Genomic DNA, 13392 nt, shown 5'->3' with positions numbered 1-13392 from the left:
CTCCCTCTGGGGGTTGAGACCTATACAGTTCCTCATAGAAGGTCTTGAACACCTCATTTATCTTTCCTGCCCTTCGCACCGTGTCTCCCCTTTCGTCTCTAATTCCTCCTATCTCCCTCGCTGCTGCCCTCTTTCGCAATTGATGAGCCAACAGGCGACTAGCCTTTTCCCCATATTCATACCTCCTCCCCTGTGCCTTCCTCCACAGTACCTCCGCCTTTCTGGTGGTCAGAAGGTCAAATTCCGTCTGGAGTCGTCTCCTCTCCCTGTACAATTCCTCCTCCGGGGTCTCTGCAAATTCCCTATCCACCCTTAAAATCTCCCCCAGTAATCTTTCCCTTTCCTTGGCCTCTGTTTTCCTTTTGTGGGCCCCAATGGAGATCAGCTCTCCTCTGACCACCGCTTTTAGTGCTTCCCATACCACTCCCACAGGGACCTCGCCGTCGTCATTGACCTCCAGGTATCTCTCAATACACCCCCGCACTCTTGCACACACTCCCTCATCCGCCATCAGTCCCACATCTAATCGCCAGAGTGTTCTCTGCTCCCTTTCCTCTCCTAATTCCAGGTCCACCCAATGTGGGGCATGATCCGAAACCGCTATGGCTGAGTACTCAGCTTCTTCCACCCTAGAGATCAACGACCTTCCCAAAACAAAAAAATCTATCCGGGAGTACACTTTATGGACATGGGAGAAGAAGGAAAACTCCCTAACCCTAGGTCTAAGAAATCGCCATGGATCCACTCCCCCCATTTGGTCCATAAACCCCTTAAGTACCTTGGCCGCTGCCGGCCGTCTTCCGGTCCTTGAGCTGGATCTATCTAGCCCCGGGTCCAGTACCGTATTAAAGTCCCCTCCTAAAATCAAGATTCCTACCTCTAGGTCCGGTATACGCCCCAGCATCCGTCTCATAAATCCCGCATCGTCCCAGTTTGGGGCATACACATTAACCAACACGACCTCCATTCCCTCCAGCCTGCCACTCACCATTACATATCTACCTCCGCTATCTGCTACGATGTTCTTTGCTTCAAATGCTACCCGTTTCCCCACCAAAATGGCCACCCCTCTATTCTTTGCGTCCAGTCCTGAGTGGAACACCTGTCCCACCCATCCTTTCCTTAGCCTAACTTGGTCCGCCACCTTTAGGTACGTCTCTTGGAGCATAACCACGTCTGCCCTTAGTCCTTTCAAATGCGCGAGCACTCGGGCCCTTTTTATCGGTCCGTTCAGGCCTCTCACGTTCCACGTGATCAGCCTCACTAGGGGGCTACCTGCCCCCCTCCCGTGTCGACTAGCCATTACGTTCTCTAGGCCAGTCCCATATCCCACCTCCGCGCTCCCGCTCGCTCCCCCAGCGTCGCACACCATCCCCGCCCACCCACTCTTTAGCCATTTCCTTTTGGATTTCTGCAGCAGCAACCCAGTTGTCCCCCCCCCCACCTCCCCCCCAGATCTCTTTCTAGCATGATTGCTCCCCCCATATTACTTCCGTAAGTCAGCTGACTTCAACTGACCCCGGCTACTCCTGCTCACTCCTCGACCCCCCCGTGTGGGGAACTCCCATCCGCCTTGCGCCTGTCTTCACGCCTTATTCTTTCTGGCGCGGGAACATCCCTTTACCTGACCCGCCTCTTATGGCGCAGCTCCCTTTCCCCTCCCACTCCCCTTCCCCATTCTCCAACTATGTCCCGTCTTTCCCCCCTCACAGGCGCCCACATTTCCCCAATGTCTCCCCCCTTCCCAATTTACTTCTCAATTAACTTCAACCATAACATTAACAATAACATTTCCTGCAGCATCAGTCCCTCAGTTCCGATCCAATTTCTCTTCTTTGATGAAGGTCCATGCTTCCTCCGCCGTCTCAAAATAATGGTGTCTCTCCTGATACGTGACCCATAGTCTTGCCGGCTGCAGCATCCCGAACTTCACCTTCCTTTTATGCAACACCTCTTTGGCTCGGTTGAAGCTCGCCCTCCTTCTCGCCACCTCCGCACTCCAATCCTGGTATACCCGTACCACTGCATTCTCCCATCTGCTACTCCGCACCTTTTTAGCCCATCTCAGGACCTCTTCTCTATCCTTAAGGCGGTAAAATAGCACGATTATCGCCCTGGGTGGTTCTCCCGCTTTTGGTCTTCTCGCCGGAATCCGATTTGCCCACTCCACCTCCAAGGGGCCCGTAGGGGCCTCAGCACCCATCAGTGAGCTCAGCATCGTACTTGCGTACGCTCCACAGTCCACTCCTTCCACACCCTCAGGGAGACCCAGTATCCGAAGGTTCTTCCTTCGCGCTCCATTTTCTAGGGCTTCGATCCTTTCAGTACACTTTTTATGAAGTGCCTCGTGCATCTGTGTCTTAACCGCCAGGCCCAGGATCTCGTCCTCAATATCTGTCACCTTCTGCTCCACCACGCGGAGCTCTGTCTCCTGGGTCTTTAATGTCTCCTTGAGCCCCTCAATTGCCTGTAGCAACGGGGTCAGCACCTCCCTCTTCAGCAGCTCCACGCACCGTCTCACAATTTCATCCTGCTCAGGCCCCCATGTCGCCTGCGCTTTCTCCGCCGCCATCTTGTACTTCTCTCTTTCTGACCCTTTGGTCGACGATTCCTCGCGCTGCAGCTGCCGCCGCCGGTTTTTTCCTCCTTCGTTTGGGGGGGACTCCCTTCTCACACACCCCACACCGGGTTGCGTCGTTGAAAAATTCCCCGTTGGGGCTCTTAAAAGAGCCCGAAAGTCCGTCGGAGCTGGAGCCGCCGAAGCGTGCGGCTAGCTAGGCATCACCGCAACCGGAAGTCCCTTCAGTGGCCTTGATGAGGTCTTTTCACAGTTGTTCCCTCTGCTGCTAGAATTCACCTTTGATACAGGCCCTCAGGTCAGCTTGCAGCTTTAAGCTTGCCCTTCCCCCGCCTGCATGCTGGAAGAGGCCCTGTTTATCCTGCAGTTGCAGCCAAATCTTTTACTGTTTCTGCCGTGTCTGACAACCCAGAGACATACCCTTCCTGGGGGACACTGTCGGGGGAATATTGCAGCCTTTATCCCACACCTGGAAATGTCAAACAAATGCCGTGGGGGCCCTGTAAAAGAGCCCAAAAGTCCGTTCCAAGCAGGAGCTGCCGAATATGCGACCTAGCTCTGCATAGCCGCACCCGGAAGTCTCCGAGCTAGTCAATCTTTAATGGTAAGAGATGAGGAGCTATGTAGTTTGGGAAGAAGGTTGCCAGAAAAGGTGGTAATATGTGGAATTCAGGGTGAGAAGAATAGTGTTCAATTATATAAGGTAAGGTTGGAAAGTCCAGGGAAGAGTGGTGAAGTGGTAGTAGGAGTAATAGATAAACTATCTTGTCCAGGAATACAGTTCATCTTGGGTAATGATATAGCTGGATCGCAGGTGGCAATGATGCCTACTGTGGTTGATAAGCCAATGGAAAATCAGACAACTGAAGTGTTGAAGGACGAATATCCTGGCATTTTTCCGGATTGTGTAGTAACAAGGTCGCAAAGTCACAGGTTAAAACAAGAGGAGAAATCAGAGAGTGAAGATAAAGGTGAAGTGCTATTATCAGAAATGACTTTTGATCAGATGGTTGGAAGAGAACAGGTGGAGGATGAGGCGGATATTTTTAGTTCAGGAAAATGGGCGGAGTTACAACAAAAAGATAGAACATAGAACATACAGTGCAGAAGGAGGCCACTCGGCCCATCGAGTCTGCACCGACCCACTTAAGCCCTCACTTCCACCCTATCCCCATAACCTAATAACCCCTCCTAATCCTTTTTTGGTCACTAAGGGCAATTTATCATGGCCAATCCACCTAACCTGTACGTCTTTGGACTGTGGGAGGAAACCGGAGCACCCGGAGGAAACCCACGCAGACACGGGGAGAACGTACAGTCTCCTCACAGACAGTGACCCAGCGGGGAATCGAACCTGGGACCCTGGCGCTGTGAAGCCACACTGCTATCCACTTAACTGTGGCTACTGTGGTCGATAGGCCAGTGGAAAATCAGACAACTGAAGTGATGAAGGACGAATATCCTGGGAATTTTCCGGATTGTGGAGTAACAAGGTTGCAAAGTCACAGGTTAAGGCAAGGGGAGAAATCAAAGAGTGAAGATGAAGTTGAAGTGCAATTATCAGAAACGATCTTTGATCAGATGGTTGAAAAAGAACAAGAACAGGTGGAGGATGAGGCGGATATTTTTAGTTCAGGAAAATTGGCGGAGTTACAACAGAAAGATGTAGAAATAAAACGGATGTAACAGAAAGCATACACGGAAGAGGAATCTGAGTGTATACCAGAGTGTTATTACCGTAAAAGTGATGTCTTGATGAGAAAATGGAGACCTTTACATATGCAGGCGGATGAAAAATGGGCAGAAGTTCATCAAGTAGTATTGCCGGTAGGGTATAGAAAGGAGGTGTTGCGAGTTGCACATGAGGTACCAGTGGGAGGTCATTTGGGAATAAGGAAAACTCAAGCTAAAATCCAGAAACATTTTTATTGGCCTGGACTACATAAAGATGTAGTTAAATTTTGTCAATCATGTCACAAATGTCAAGTGATAGGGAAACCTCAAGCTGTGATAAAACCAGTGCCCTTAATACCCATTCCAGCATCTGAGGAACCTTTTACAAGGGTCCTAATTGATTGCGTAGAACCGCTTCCTAAAACAAAAAGTGCAAATCAATATCCTTTGACTATAATGGATGTGTCTACGAGGTTTCCAGAGGCCATTCCAGTACATAATATTACACCAAAAAAGATTGTGGAGGAGTTACTTAAATGTTTTACTACATATGGACTACCCATAGAAATACAGTCAGATCAAGGATCGAATTTTACCTCAAGATTATTCAAAGAAGTTATGGATAGCTTAGGAATAAAACAATTTAAATCAACTGCATACCATCCAGAATCGCAGGGAGCCTTAGAAAGGTGGCATCAGACATGAAGGACAATGTTGAGGGCTTATTGTCAAGATTATCCAGAGGATTGGGATAAAGGAATTCTATTCGTACTGTTTGCAATTAGGGATGCACCAAATGAATCAACCAAATTCAGTCCTTTTGAACTAATTTTTGGTCATGAGGCAAGAGGACCACTTAAATTGATTAAGTTGCACAAAATGTGATGAAATGGGTAGCGGACAAGAAATCCAAGGTTCGTATTTTGCCTGTGGAGATGAAGTTTTAATGTTGTTACCAGTGGTAGGTGAATCTTTAAAAGCAAGGACCTTATCAGATTGAAAGGACATTAAGTGAGGTGAAAGAAATAAAGTGGGGTGAATTATGTGGTAAAAACACCGGATAGAAGGAAAACTCACCGAGTGTGTCTCGTGAATATGCTTAAAAGGTATTTTGAAAGGGAAGGAGAGAAAAAGGAGGAGGTTTGAATGATTCTAACTCAAAATGACGAACCAAATCCAGATGACTGTGAATTTGACATACCTCAAATTAAATTGGAAAACGAGGATGTTCTTAAAAATTGGGATAAATTATTGAGTTACCTTCCAGAGGAAAAACGAACTGACCTGAAAGAGTTATTGATATCACATGGGCATATTTGTGGAGATAAATTGGGAAGAACTAAAATGGCTATACATGATGTAGATGTGGGAAAGGCTGTTCCAATCAAACAACATCCATACAGACTTAACCCTTTAAAATTGGCACAGGTTAACAAAGAGATTGAGAGTATGCTTAAAAATGGCATAATTGAAGTGGGTTGCAGCCAATGGAGCTCACCTATAGTGATGGTACCAAAACCAGACGGTACCCAATGGTTGTGTGTGGACTATAGAAAGGTTAATGCAGTTACAAGAACGGTCTCTTATCCTATCCCACACTTGAAGGATTGCATTGAGAAACTGGGACAATCAGTTTTTATTTCCAAACTGGATTTACTGAAAGGTTACTGGCGGGTACCTTTATCCGAAAGGACGAAGGAGATTTCAGCTTTTGTGACTCCAGATGGTATATACCAATTCAAAGTTATGCCATTTGGCATGAAAAATACACCACCACATTTCAACGGCTAACTAACAAAGTTGTTTCAGGATTAACCAATTGTGCGGTATACATCGACGATCTTTCGTTTTAGGCTGTTTGCTGCAGGGTGTGTTTTAGTTTCGTTTTCAGAGCTGGATAGCTGCAGTCACGGCCAGAAAGTGTATTAGTGTATCTCTCTGTAATCTAAAGACTGTAAATCGATCCTGGTGATTTAAAACTAATAACAGTAGTGACTTTAACCTGATGTGCTTCTGGTAAAAGGTGTTTTAAGTCTTATGGATGTTAAAAAGAAAGCTTAAAGGATTACTTAGTGTTGTATTCTTTGGGGGTTGTATTTGAATTGATGATTGCTCAGATGTTCACTGATTGTTTTAAAAAGATTAACTTGAGTTCATAGAATAAACATTGTTTTGCTTTAAAAAATACTTTTCCATTTCTGCTGTACCACACCTGTAGAGTGGGCCGTGTGCTCCCCATTCCACAATCTATTAAAAGTTGTGGGTCAGGTGAACTCCATGATACACTTTGGGGTTCTCTAAACCCTGGCCCATAACACGACTGCTGCTTCCGGATGTGGAAGGGGAGGGAAGAATTGGGGATATATATATATATATATATATATGTGGCTGGGGGAGCAGGGAGGCGAGCGGGTGGTGAAGATCAAGGAGAAATGGGAAGCGGAGTTGGGAATGGAGATCAATTGGGGAGTATGGAGTGAGGCACTGCAAAGGGTAAACAGGACCTCCTCTTGTGCAAGGATGAGCCTGATACAGTTTAAGGTGATGCACAGGGTGCATATGACTCAGGTGAGAATGAGTGGGTTCTTTCAGGGGGTAGCAGCTGAGTGTGAGAGGTGTGGGCGGGGGCCAGCGAATCATGCGCACATGTTTTGGGGTTGTGAAAAATCGGGAAGATTCTGGGCGGGAGTGTTCGCGGTCTTAGCCAGGCGAGTGGAGAAGAGAGTGGACCCGGACCCTTTGGTGGCAACATTTGGGGTGAGGAGGAAGGCCGATGTCTTGGCCTTCGCTTCTCTGATTGCACGGTGACGAATTTTGCTGGAGTGGCGGTCGGCATCGCCACCAGGGGTAGCAGCATGGTTGGGTGACCTGTATGACTTCCTGCGGTTAGAGAAGATAAAGTATGAGTTAAGGGGCTCAGCAGGGGAGTTTGAGAAAAAGTGGGGGATGTTTGTGACTGTGTTTGAGGAGCTGTTCGTCGCAGCGGGGTGGGGAGGGTGGTGATGGGGAGGGGGGGGGGGGTGAAAAAGAAGAAAAATCTGTTCAAAAAAATAATTCTACATCAGGGGCGTCATTCTCCGACCCCCCGCCGGGTCGGACAATGGCCGTTGGCCGCCGTGAATCCCGCCCCCGCCGAAGTCTCCGGTACCGGAGATTGGGCGGGGGCGGGAATCGGGCCGCGCCGGTTGGCGGGACCCCCCGCTCAATTCTCCGGCCCGGATGGGCCGAAGTCCCGCCCAGAAATTGCCTGTCCCGCCGGCGTAAATCAAAGCTGGTATTTACCGGCGGGACCAGGCGGCGTGGGCGGGCTCTGGGGTCCTGGGGGGGGCGCGGGGCGATCTGACCCCGGGGGGGCCCCCACGGTGGCCTGGCCCGCGATCGGGGCCCACCGATCCGCGGGCGGGCCTGTGCCGTGGGGGCACTCTTTCCCTTCCGCCTCCGCCACGGCCTCCACCATGGCGGAGGCGGAAGAGACTCTCCCCACTGCGCATGCGCGGGAAACTGTCGGCGGCCGCAGACGCTCCCGCGCATGCGCCGCATTTCCGCGCCAGCTGGCGGGGCAACAAACGCCATTTCCGCCAGCTGGCGGGGCGGAAATCCCTCCGGCGCCGGCCTAGCCCCTCAATGTTGGGGCTCAGCCCCCAAAGATGCGGAGCATTCCGCATCTTTGGGCCGGCGCGATGCCCGTCTGATTGGCGCCGTTTTTGGCGCCAGTCGGCGGACATCGCGCCGTTGGGTGAGAATTTCGCCCCAGAACTCCACAATGAGTGCTGAATGGAACCCAACTCCAGGACCAAATCTTCAAGATGTGGGGCAAGATCTGAGATGACAAAAGCTGAGAATTCTGCCTTCTTCACCCAAGGGAGAAGGAACCTACCCACCAGAAATAAGTCAATCCTTATGTACTGGGGAAAGGAACAAGAATTCTTTATCCCCCTGGGTGCATAAACCCTTCATGGATCTGATCTGCCCGACCCCCACGTATTCCATAAACACTAACAGCGTCTTCACCACCCCCGAGAGCACCAACGATTTTGGCTTACAACAGTCCATCTTCGGATCTAGCCGCAATTTAAATTTTCCCCCCAAAATTAGCTGGTGTGTATCCAAATCCCAAATGGAAACCAACAGCTTCCTAATAAACACTGTATCGCTTCAATTCAGGGCATATGCGGCAACTAAAACCACCAATCTATCTGCCGAAGACCGTGTAGCCGTCACGTACCTACCAGGTGACTAACCGAGTCGGGCATCTCCCATCCTACCCCAACCCAGAGTCAGCTAATTCCACTGTAAACATAGAAGATAGGAGCAGGAGGAGGCCATTCGGCCCTTTGAGCCAGCTCCGCCCATCATCATGGTCATGGCTGATCGTCCAACTCAATCTAATCCTGCTTTCTCCCCATAATCCTTGATCCCATTCGCGTCAAGTGCAATATCTAGTCGCCTCTTGAATATATTCAATGCCTTAGCCTCAACTACTTTCTGTGGTAACGTGTTCCACAGGTTCACCACTCTTGGGTGAAGAAATGTCTCCTCATCTCTGTCCAAAATGGTCTAACCCTTATCCTCAGACTGTGACCCCTGGTTTTAGATACACCACCATCCTCCCTGCATCTACCCTGTCTAATCCTGTTAGAATTTTATAAGTCTCTGTGAGATCCCCCCTCATTCGTCTGAACTCCAGCAAGAACAATCCTAACCTAGTCAATCTCTCCTCATTCATCAGACCCGCCACCCCCGGAATCAGCCTGTTAAAGCTTCCCTGCACACCCTCGAGAGCAAGAACATCCTTCCTCAGAAAAGGAGAGCAAAACTGCACACAATATTCCAGGTGTGGCCTCACCAAGGCCCGGTATAATTGCAACAACCCATCCCTGCTCCTGTACTCGAAACCTTTCGCAATGAATTTGTCTCACCATTTGTCTTCTTTACTGCTTGCTGCACCTGCATGCTTACTTTCAGCGGCTGGTGCACAAGGACACCCAGGTCCCACTGGACACCCCCTTCTCCCAATTTCCAGCCATTCAAGTAGTTCTTGTTTTTGCTTCCAAAGTGAATAACCTCACATTTATCCAAATTATTCTGCGTCTGCCATTGATTTGCCCTCACCCAACCTGTCCAGATCATGCTGAAGGATCTCTGCATCCTCGTCACAGTTCACCCTCCCACCCAACTTGGTATCATCTGCAAACTTTGAGATGTTACATTTTGTTCCCTCGTCCAAATCATTAATATAGATTGTGAATAGCTGGGGTCCCAGCACCGATCCTTGTGGCACCCCACTAGTTACTGCCTACCAATTTGAAAAAGACCCATTCATTCTTACTCTTTGTTTTCTTTCTGCCAACCAGTTTTCTATCCATCTCAATACACTTCTCCCAATCCCATGCACTTTAATCTTACACGATAATCTCTTATACGGGACTTTGTCAAACCCAGGATTATCAAGTGCTTACCATAGGGATGTAGGCCCAAGGCCCATCCAAGATGGCCACCAAAGCAACCCAACCCAAACAATAAAACAAAGACAATCCCATGATCACTGTCAGAAAAAAGAACTCTACCCCTTCCTAACCAACCCCATCCCCCACCCAAACAAAAGTGCCAGGCTCATTGAACCACTAACACAGGTCCAACAGGCCACAGCTCCTATCCCCACCTCGCTCCCGTTCGCAAGCTGAAACTTTAATGATAGCGGGGTAGCCCCTCCCCAGAGCCGAAAAAGAGAAACAAGTGCCCCGACTCGTCCCGGCTACCAAAACCCCCCAGAAATTCAGCACCCATTCCAAAAGCACGTTCCCCCCTGGAGCCAGATATTTCCAACTATAAAAGAAATATTGCCTTAAAAATATCCCACAAACAGTTATCCTCCCACCTCCCATTGTACAACTTGTACAAAATAACCCCTTCCCAACCCCCAAAAATTCAAACCAAAGAAATCACAACAAATATGTACAAAATACAGGATACAAAATCCACCAAAACCCCTGCCCATAAACAACCATAACCATTCCACACAGAGCCAGTTTAACTCGACCCCAGCCCATGCTCTGTAACAAAGGCTTCTGCTTCCGCTGAAGTATTGAAGTTATGGTCCTTTAACCTAAAGGTAACACACATACTCGCAGGCTCCTCCTAGTCATCTTTTGCCCTCAGATTCTTGATCTTTTTACCACAATTGAGATCTCAGCTTCCAACGAGGCGTTTTTATCGCGGTGCCTTGACAAAGCCATCTCCACCCCTTTCAACACCTCGCCATGCTCCTCTACAGTTTCCGAAGCTCTCTCCAACTTCTCACAAACAGGATCCAGCACCTCCTCAATTGACTTATAGAATGTCTAACATCACTCTGCATTGCCTCTTGAAATGCTTCTCAAACTGTTTCTTGAATTCATTGGCCAGTACACCAGTCAGCATATCTGATGCGAATGGGATGACCCCAGCTGCCTGACCCGCCACCGCCATCTTTCCTGCTGAGGCTCGATGCAAAGCCTCCGAGTGAATTAAAGAATTTCCAGCCGCAGACTTCTTAGTTGTGGACTTTTTTTTATCACACTTCTTCTTTCGGATCCCTTTACTTTCTTATAGAAAGAGATTGTCCACCAAAAAACCCTGGGAACCGGGCAAAAAAAACAAGTACCCTGGCGGGAGCTACCTAATGCATTACTTCCTCCTACATGCTGCCACCGGAAGTCCAAAATAATTAAAGGTTAAGTATTCAAATTAACCAGAAGAGAAAAACAAACCAAATTAAATTGAGTAAGAAAATGGGGAAAGAAGAACATTTATTAGAAATAGATAAAATGAGGGCAGCATGGTGGCGCAGTGGGTAGCACTGCTGCCTCACGGCGCCGAGGTCCCAGGTTCGATCCCGGCCCTGGGTCACTGTCCATGTGGAGTTTGCACATTCTCCCCGTGTTTGCGTGGGTTTCGCCCCCACAATCCAAAGATGTGCAGGGTAGGTGGATTGGCCACGCTAAATTACCCCTTAATTGGAAAAAATGAATTGGGTACTCTAAATTTATATTAAAAAAAGAAATAGATAAAATGGAAACAGCATGGGATTTTGGGGAAGTGGATGCCTGAAGTACTTGCTGTTCTTGTTGTGTATGAGCAGGGTGGCTACAAAGCACAATGATGGGCTGAGAGACCGGCAATGGGAAGGTGCATGCTTTATTCTATCATTTAAATGAGGAAGTGACTCTGACTTCTCACCCCATTTTAGAAAATGGGTTGTTCACATTCATAATTTTGTTTCATTAACCTGGAAAAATAAACTACATTAACATTGCATTCAACAACTTCAAACCATAGATTCTGTCTCCCCATTTTGTTCCCTTTTCCTCTTACTTTTGCTTCTTTTGTTTCTTTTCTTGCCTCATCACCATTCCCTTTGGCCAGGTAAGACCAACTATTCTGTCATTCAATCTCTTCTGTCTTCCACCTTGTTATAGACCTCCCTTTAATCCTTGGCCCACCCACCCTGTCCTCAAAACCTATTACATCGCTAACTTTACCCTGTTCTGGTGAAAGGATATTGACCTGAAACGTTAACTCTGTTGCTCTGCTGAACCTGCATTTTGAGCATTTTCTGTTTTTATTATAGATATTTTTATGCGTAACCTTCCTCATAACTAGGCATTGATTCACATTTCTCAATGCCAACATAGTGGATGTCCAATATAACAAAGGCAGTATCCATTAGGAAAATGGACATGTTCCTACAGTTGAGGTAGGAGGTTCCAATGTAGGATATAAAGGCATAGAGCTAATGGAAACATAATTAACGTGCACTGAGCAAAGGCAAACAAAATTGTCAATTGGTAAGTATAGTCCTAACATCCATACTGGATTTACTGTAACAACACTGACTCACCTTGATGTTGGTCTCAAGTTTATTATACTTTCCCACTCCACTATCCAGATCTCAAGCTGCAGAGAGGCCTAATGTGCCACACACCTTACCAACTGGCAACAAAGGCTGTCAGGTGTTCGAAATCCTGGATTATTAAGTTTTCTGAAATCAAAGTCAGTTATAGGACCCCAAGGTAAAACAGCTGTTGCTTCAGAAGCTCTGAAGGTGTACACTTACTTTCCCTGGTCAGGTGTCCTTTGAAGCATGGAAGATACTCTCAGCAGTGTATTATGGTCCTTCAGCTGTGATAGAACGTCAAGTAAGATAACAATCGAACGGTTCATATGGGAGGCAAAACTGCCAGGGCGGTCAATTTCATCCACAGGAATACGCCAGATTCCCTGCAGAGAAAAAAAAAAGTTTGATTTGTTCAGTCGTCAGGTTTAAAATTAGGGAGATAATGTCAGAAATACTTGAGTCCATGATTTCAAAACATTACACTAAATTACCACATTGCTTACAGCGGAGGGAGAGTTCAGTCCTATTTGCTCCATATTGTGTCCATAAGATCATAAGACATAGGAGTGGAAGTAAGGCCATTCGGCCCATCGAGTCCACTCCACCATTCAATCATGGCTGATTTCAACTCCATTTACCCGCTCTCTCTCCATAGCCCTTAATTCCTCGAGAAATCAAGAATTTATCAACTTCTGTCTTAAAGACACTCAACGTCCCGGCCTCCACCGCCCTCTGTGGCAATGAATTCCACAGACCCACCACTCTCTGGCATTTTCAGAAAAGCTGAGCAATCCCAGGACAGATAGATTTCAACGGGTTACAGGAGCGATCATAACTCAACAATCCCACCCAATAATACCAGGTCACAGAAATAGACAGAAGTTATATCATGGAAAAAAGCCATTCAGCCTAAACTGCTGGGGATTACCCTCCACATAAGAAAATAGCTCCAATCGCTCTGTTTCCATTATCCCTTCACCTTCATCCAACTATCTAATCTTCAATGTTGAAAGTTTCTGCCTTAACTTCTCATCCTACAAGTAAACTCCCGTCTCACAACTCCATGTGTAATAGAATTTCTCCTGCCTTTTATTACCCCTCAACGACTTGAAACAGTCTGGTACTATACACACCCTGCCTGATCTTGTCAAAGTTTTCAATGCTTCTGTCAAATCACCAGCTTCTTGAGGGCAATTAGGGATTGCCATCAAATGCCAATAAGACTCTCATCCTATGAATGAATAAAGAAAACCAATAATCTGCA

The 13392-nt window shown here is 47.5% G+C and overlaps 1 protein-coding gene across 5 annotated transcripts in view; it reads right to left on the bottom strand.

Annotated features, from left to right (window-relative positions):
• The window catches only part of cabin1 (calcineurin binding protein 1), an 807975-nt gene that overhangs the window by 342456 nt on the left and 452127 nt on the right, over positions 1-13392 (bottom strand). For all 5 annotated transcript variants that reach the window (XM_072499122.1, XM_072499139.1, XM_072499102.1 and 2 more), the window contains exon 29: positions 12348-12511. In XM_072499122.1, coding sequence (XP_072355223.1) covers positions 12348-12511 — 164 coding nt within the window. The remainder of the gene's footprint in view (positions 1-12347; positions 12512-13392) is intronic.

Source organism: Scyliorhinus torazame, chromosome 1 (assembly GCF_047496885.1).
Source record: "Scyliorhinus torazame isolate Kashiwa2021f chromosome 1, sScyTor2.1, whole genome shotgun sequence".
Classification (NCBI taxonomy): domain Eukaryota; kingdom Metazoa; phylum Chordata; class Chondrichthyes; order Carcharhiniformes; family Scyliorhinidae; genus Scyliorhinus; species Scyliorhinus torazame.
This window is presented reverse-complemented; position numbering and strand designations above follow the sequence as displayed.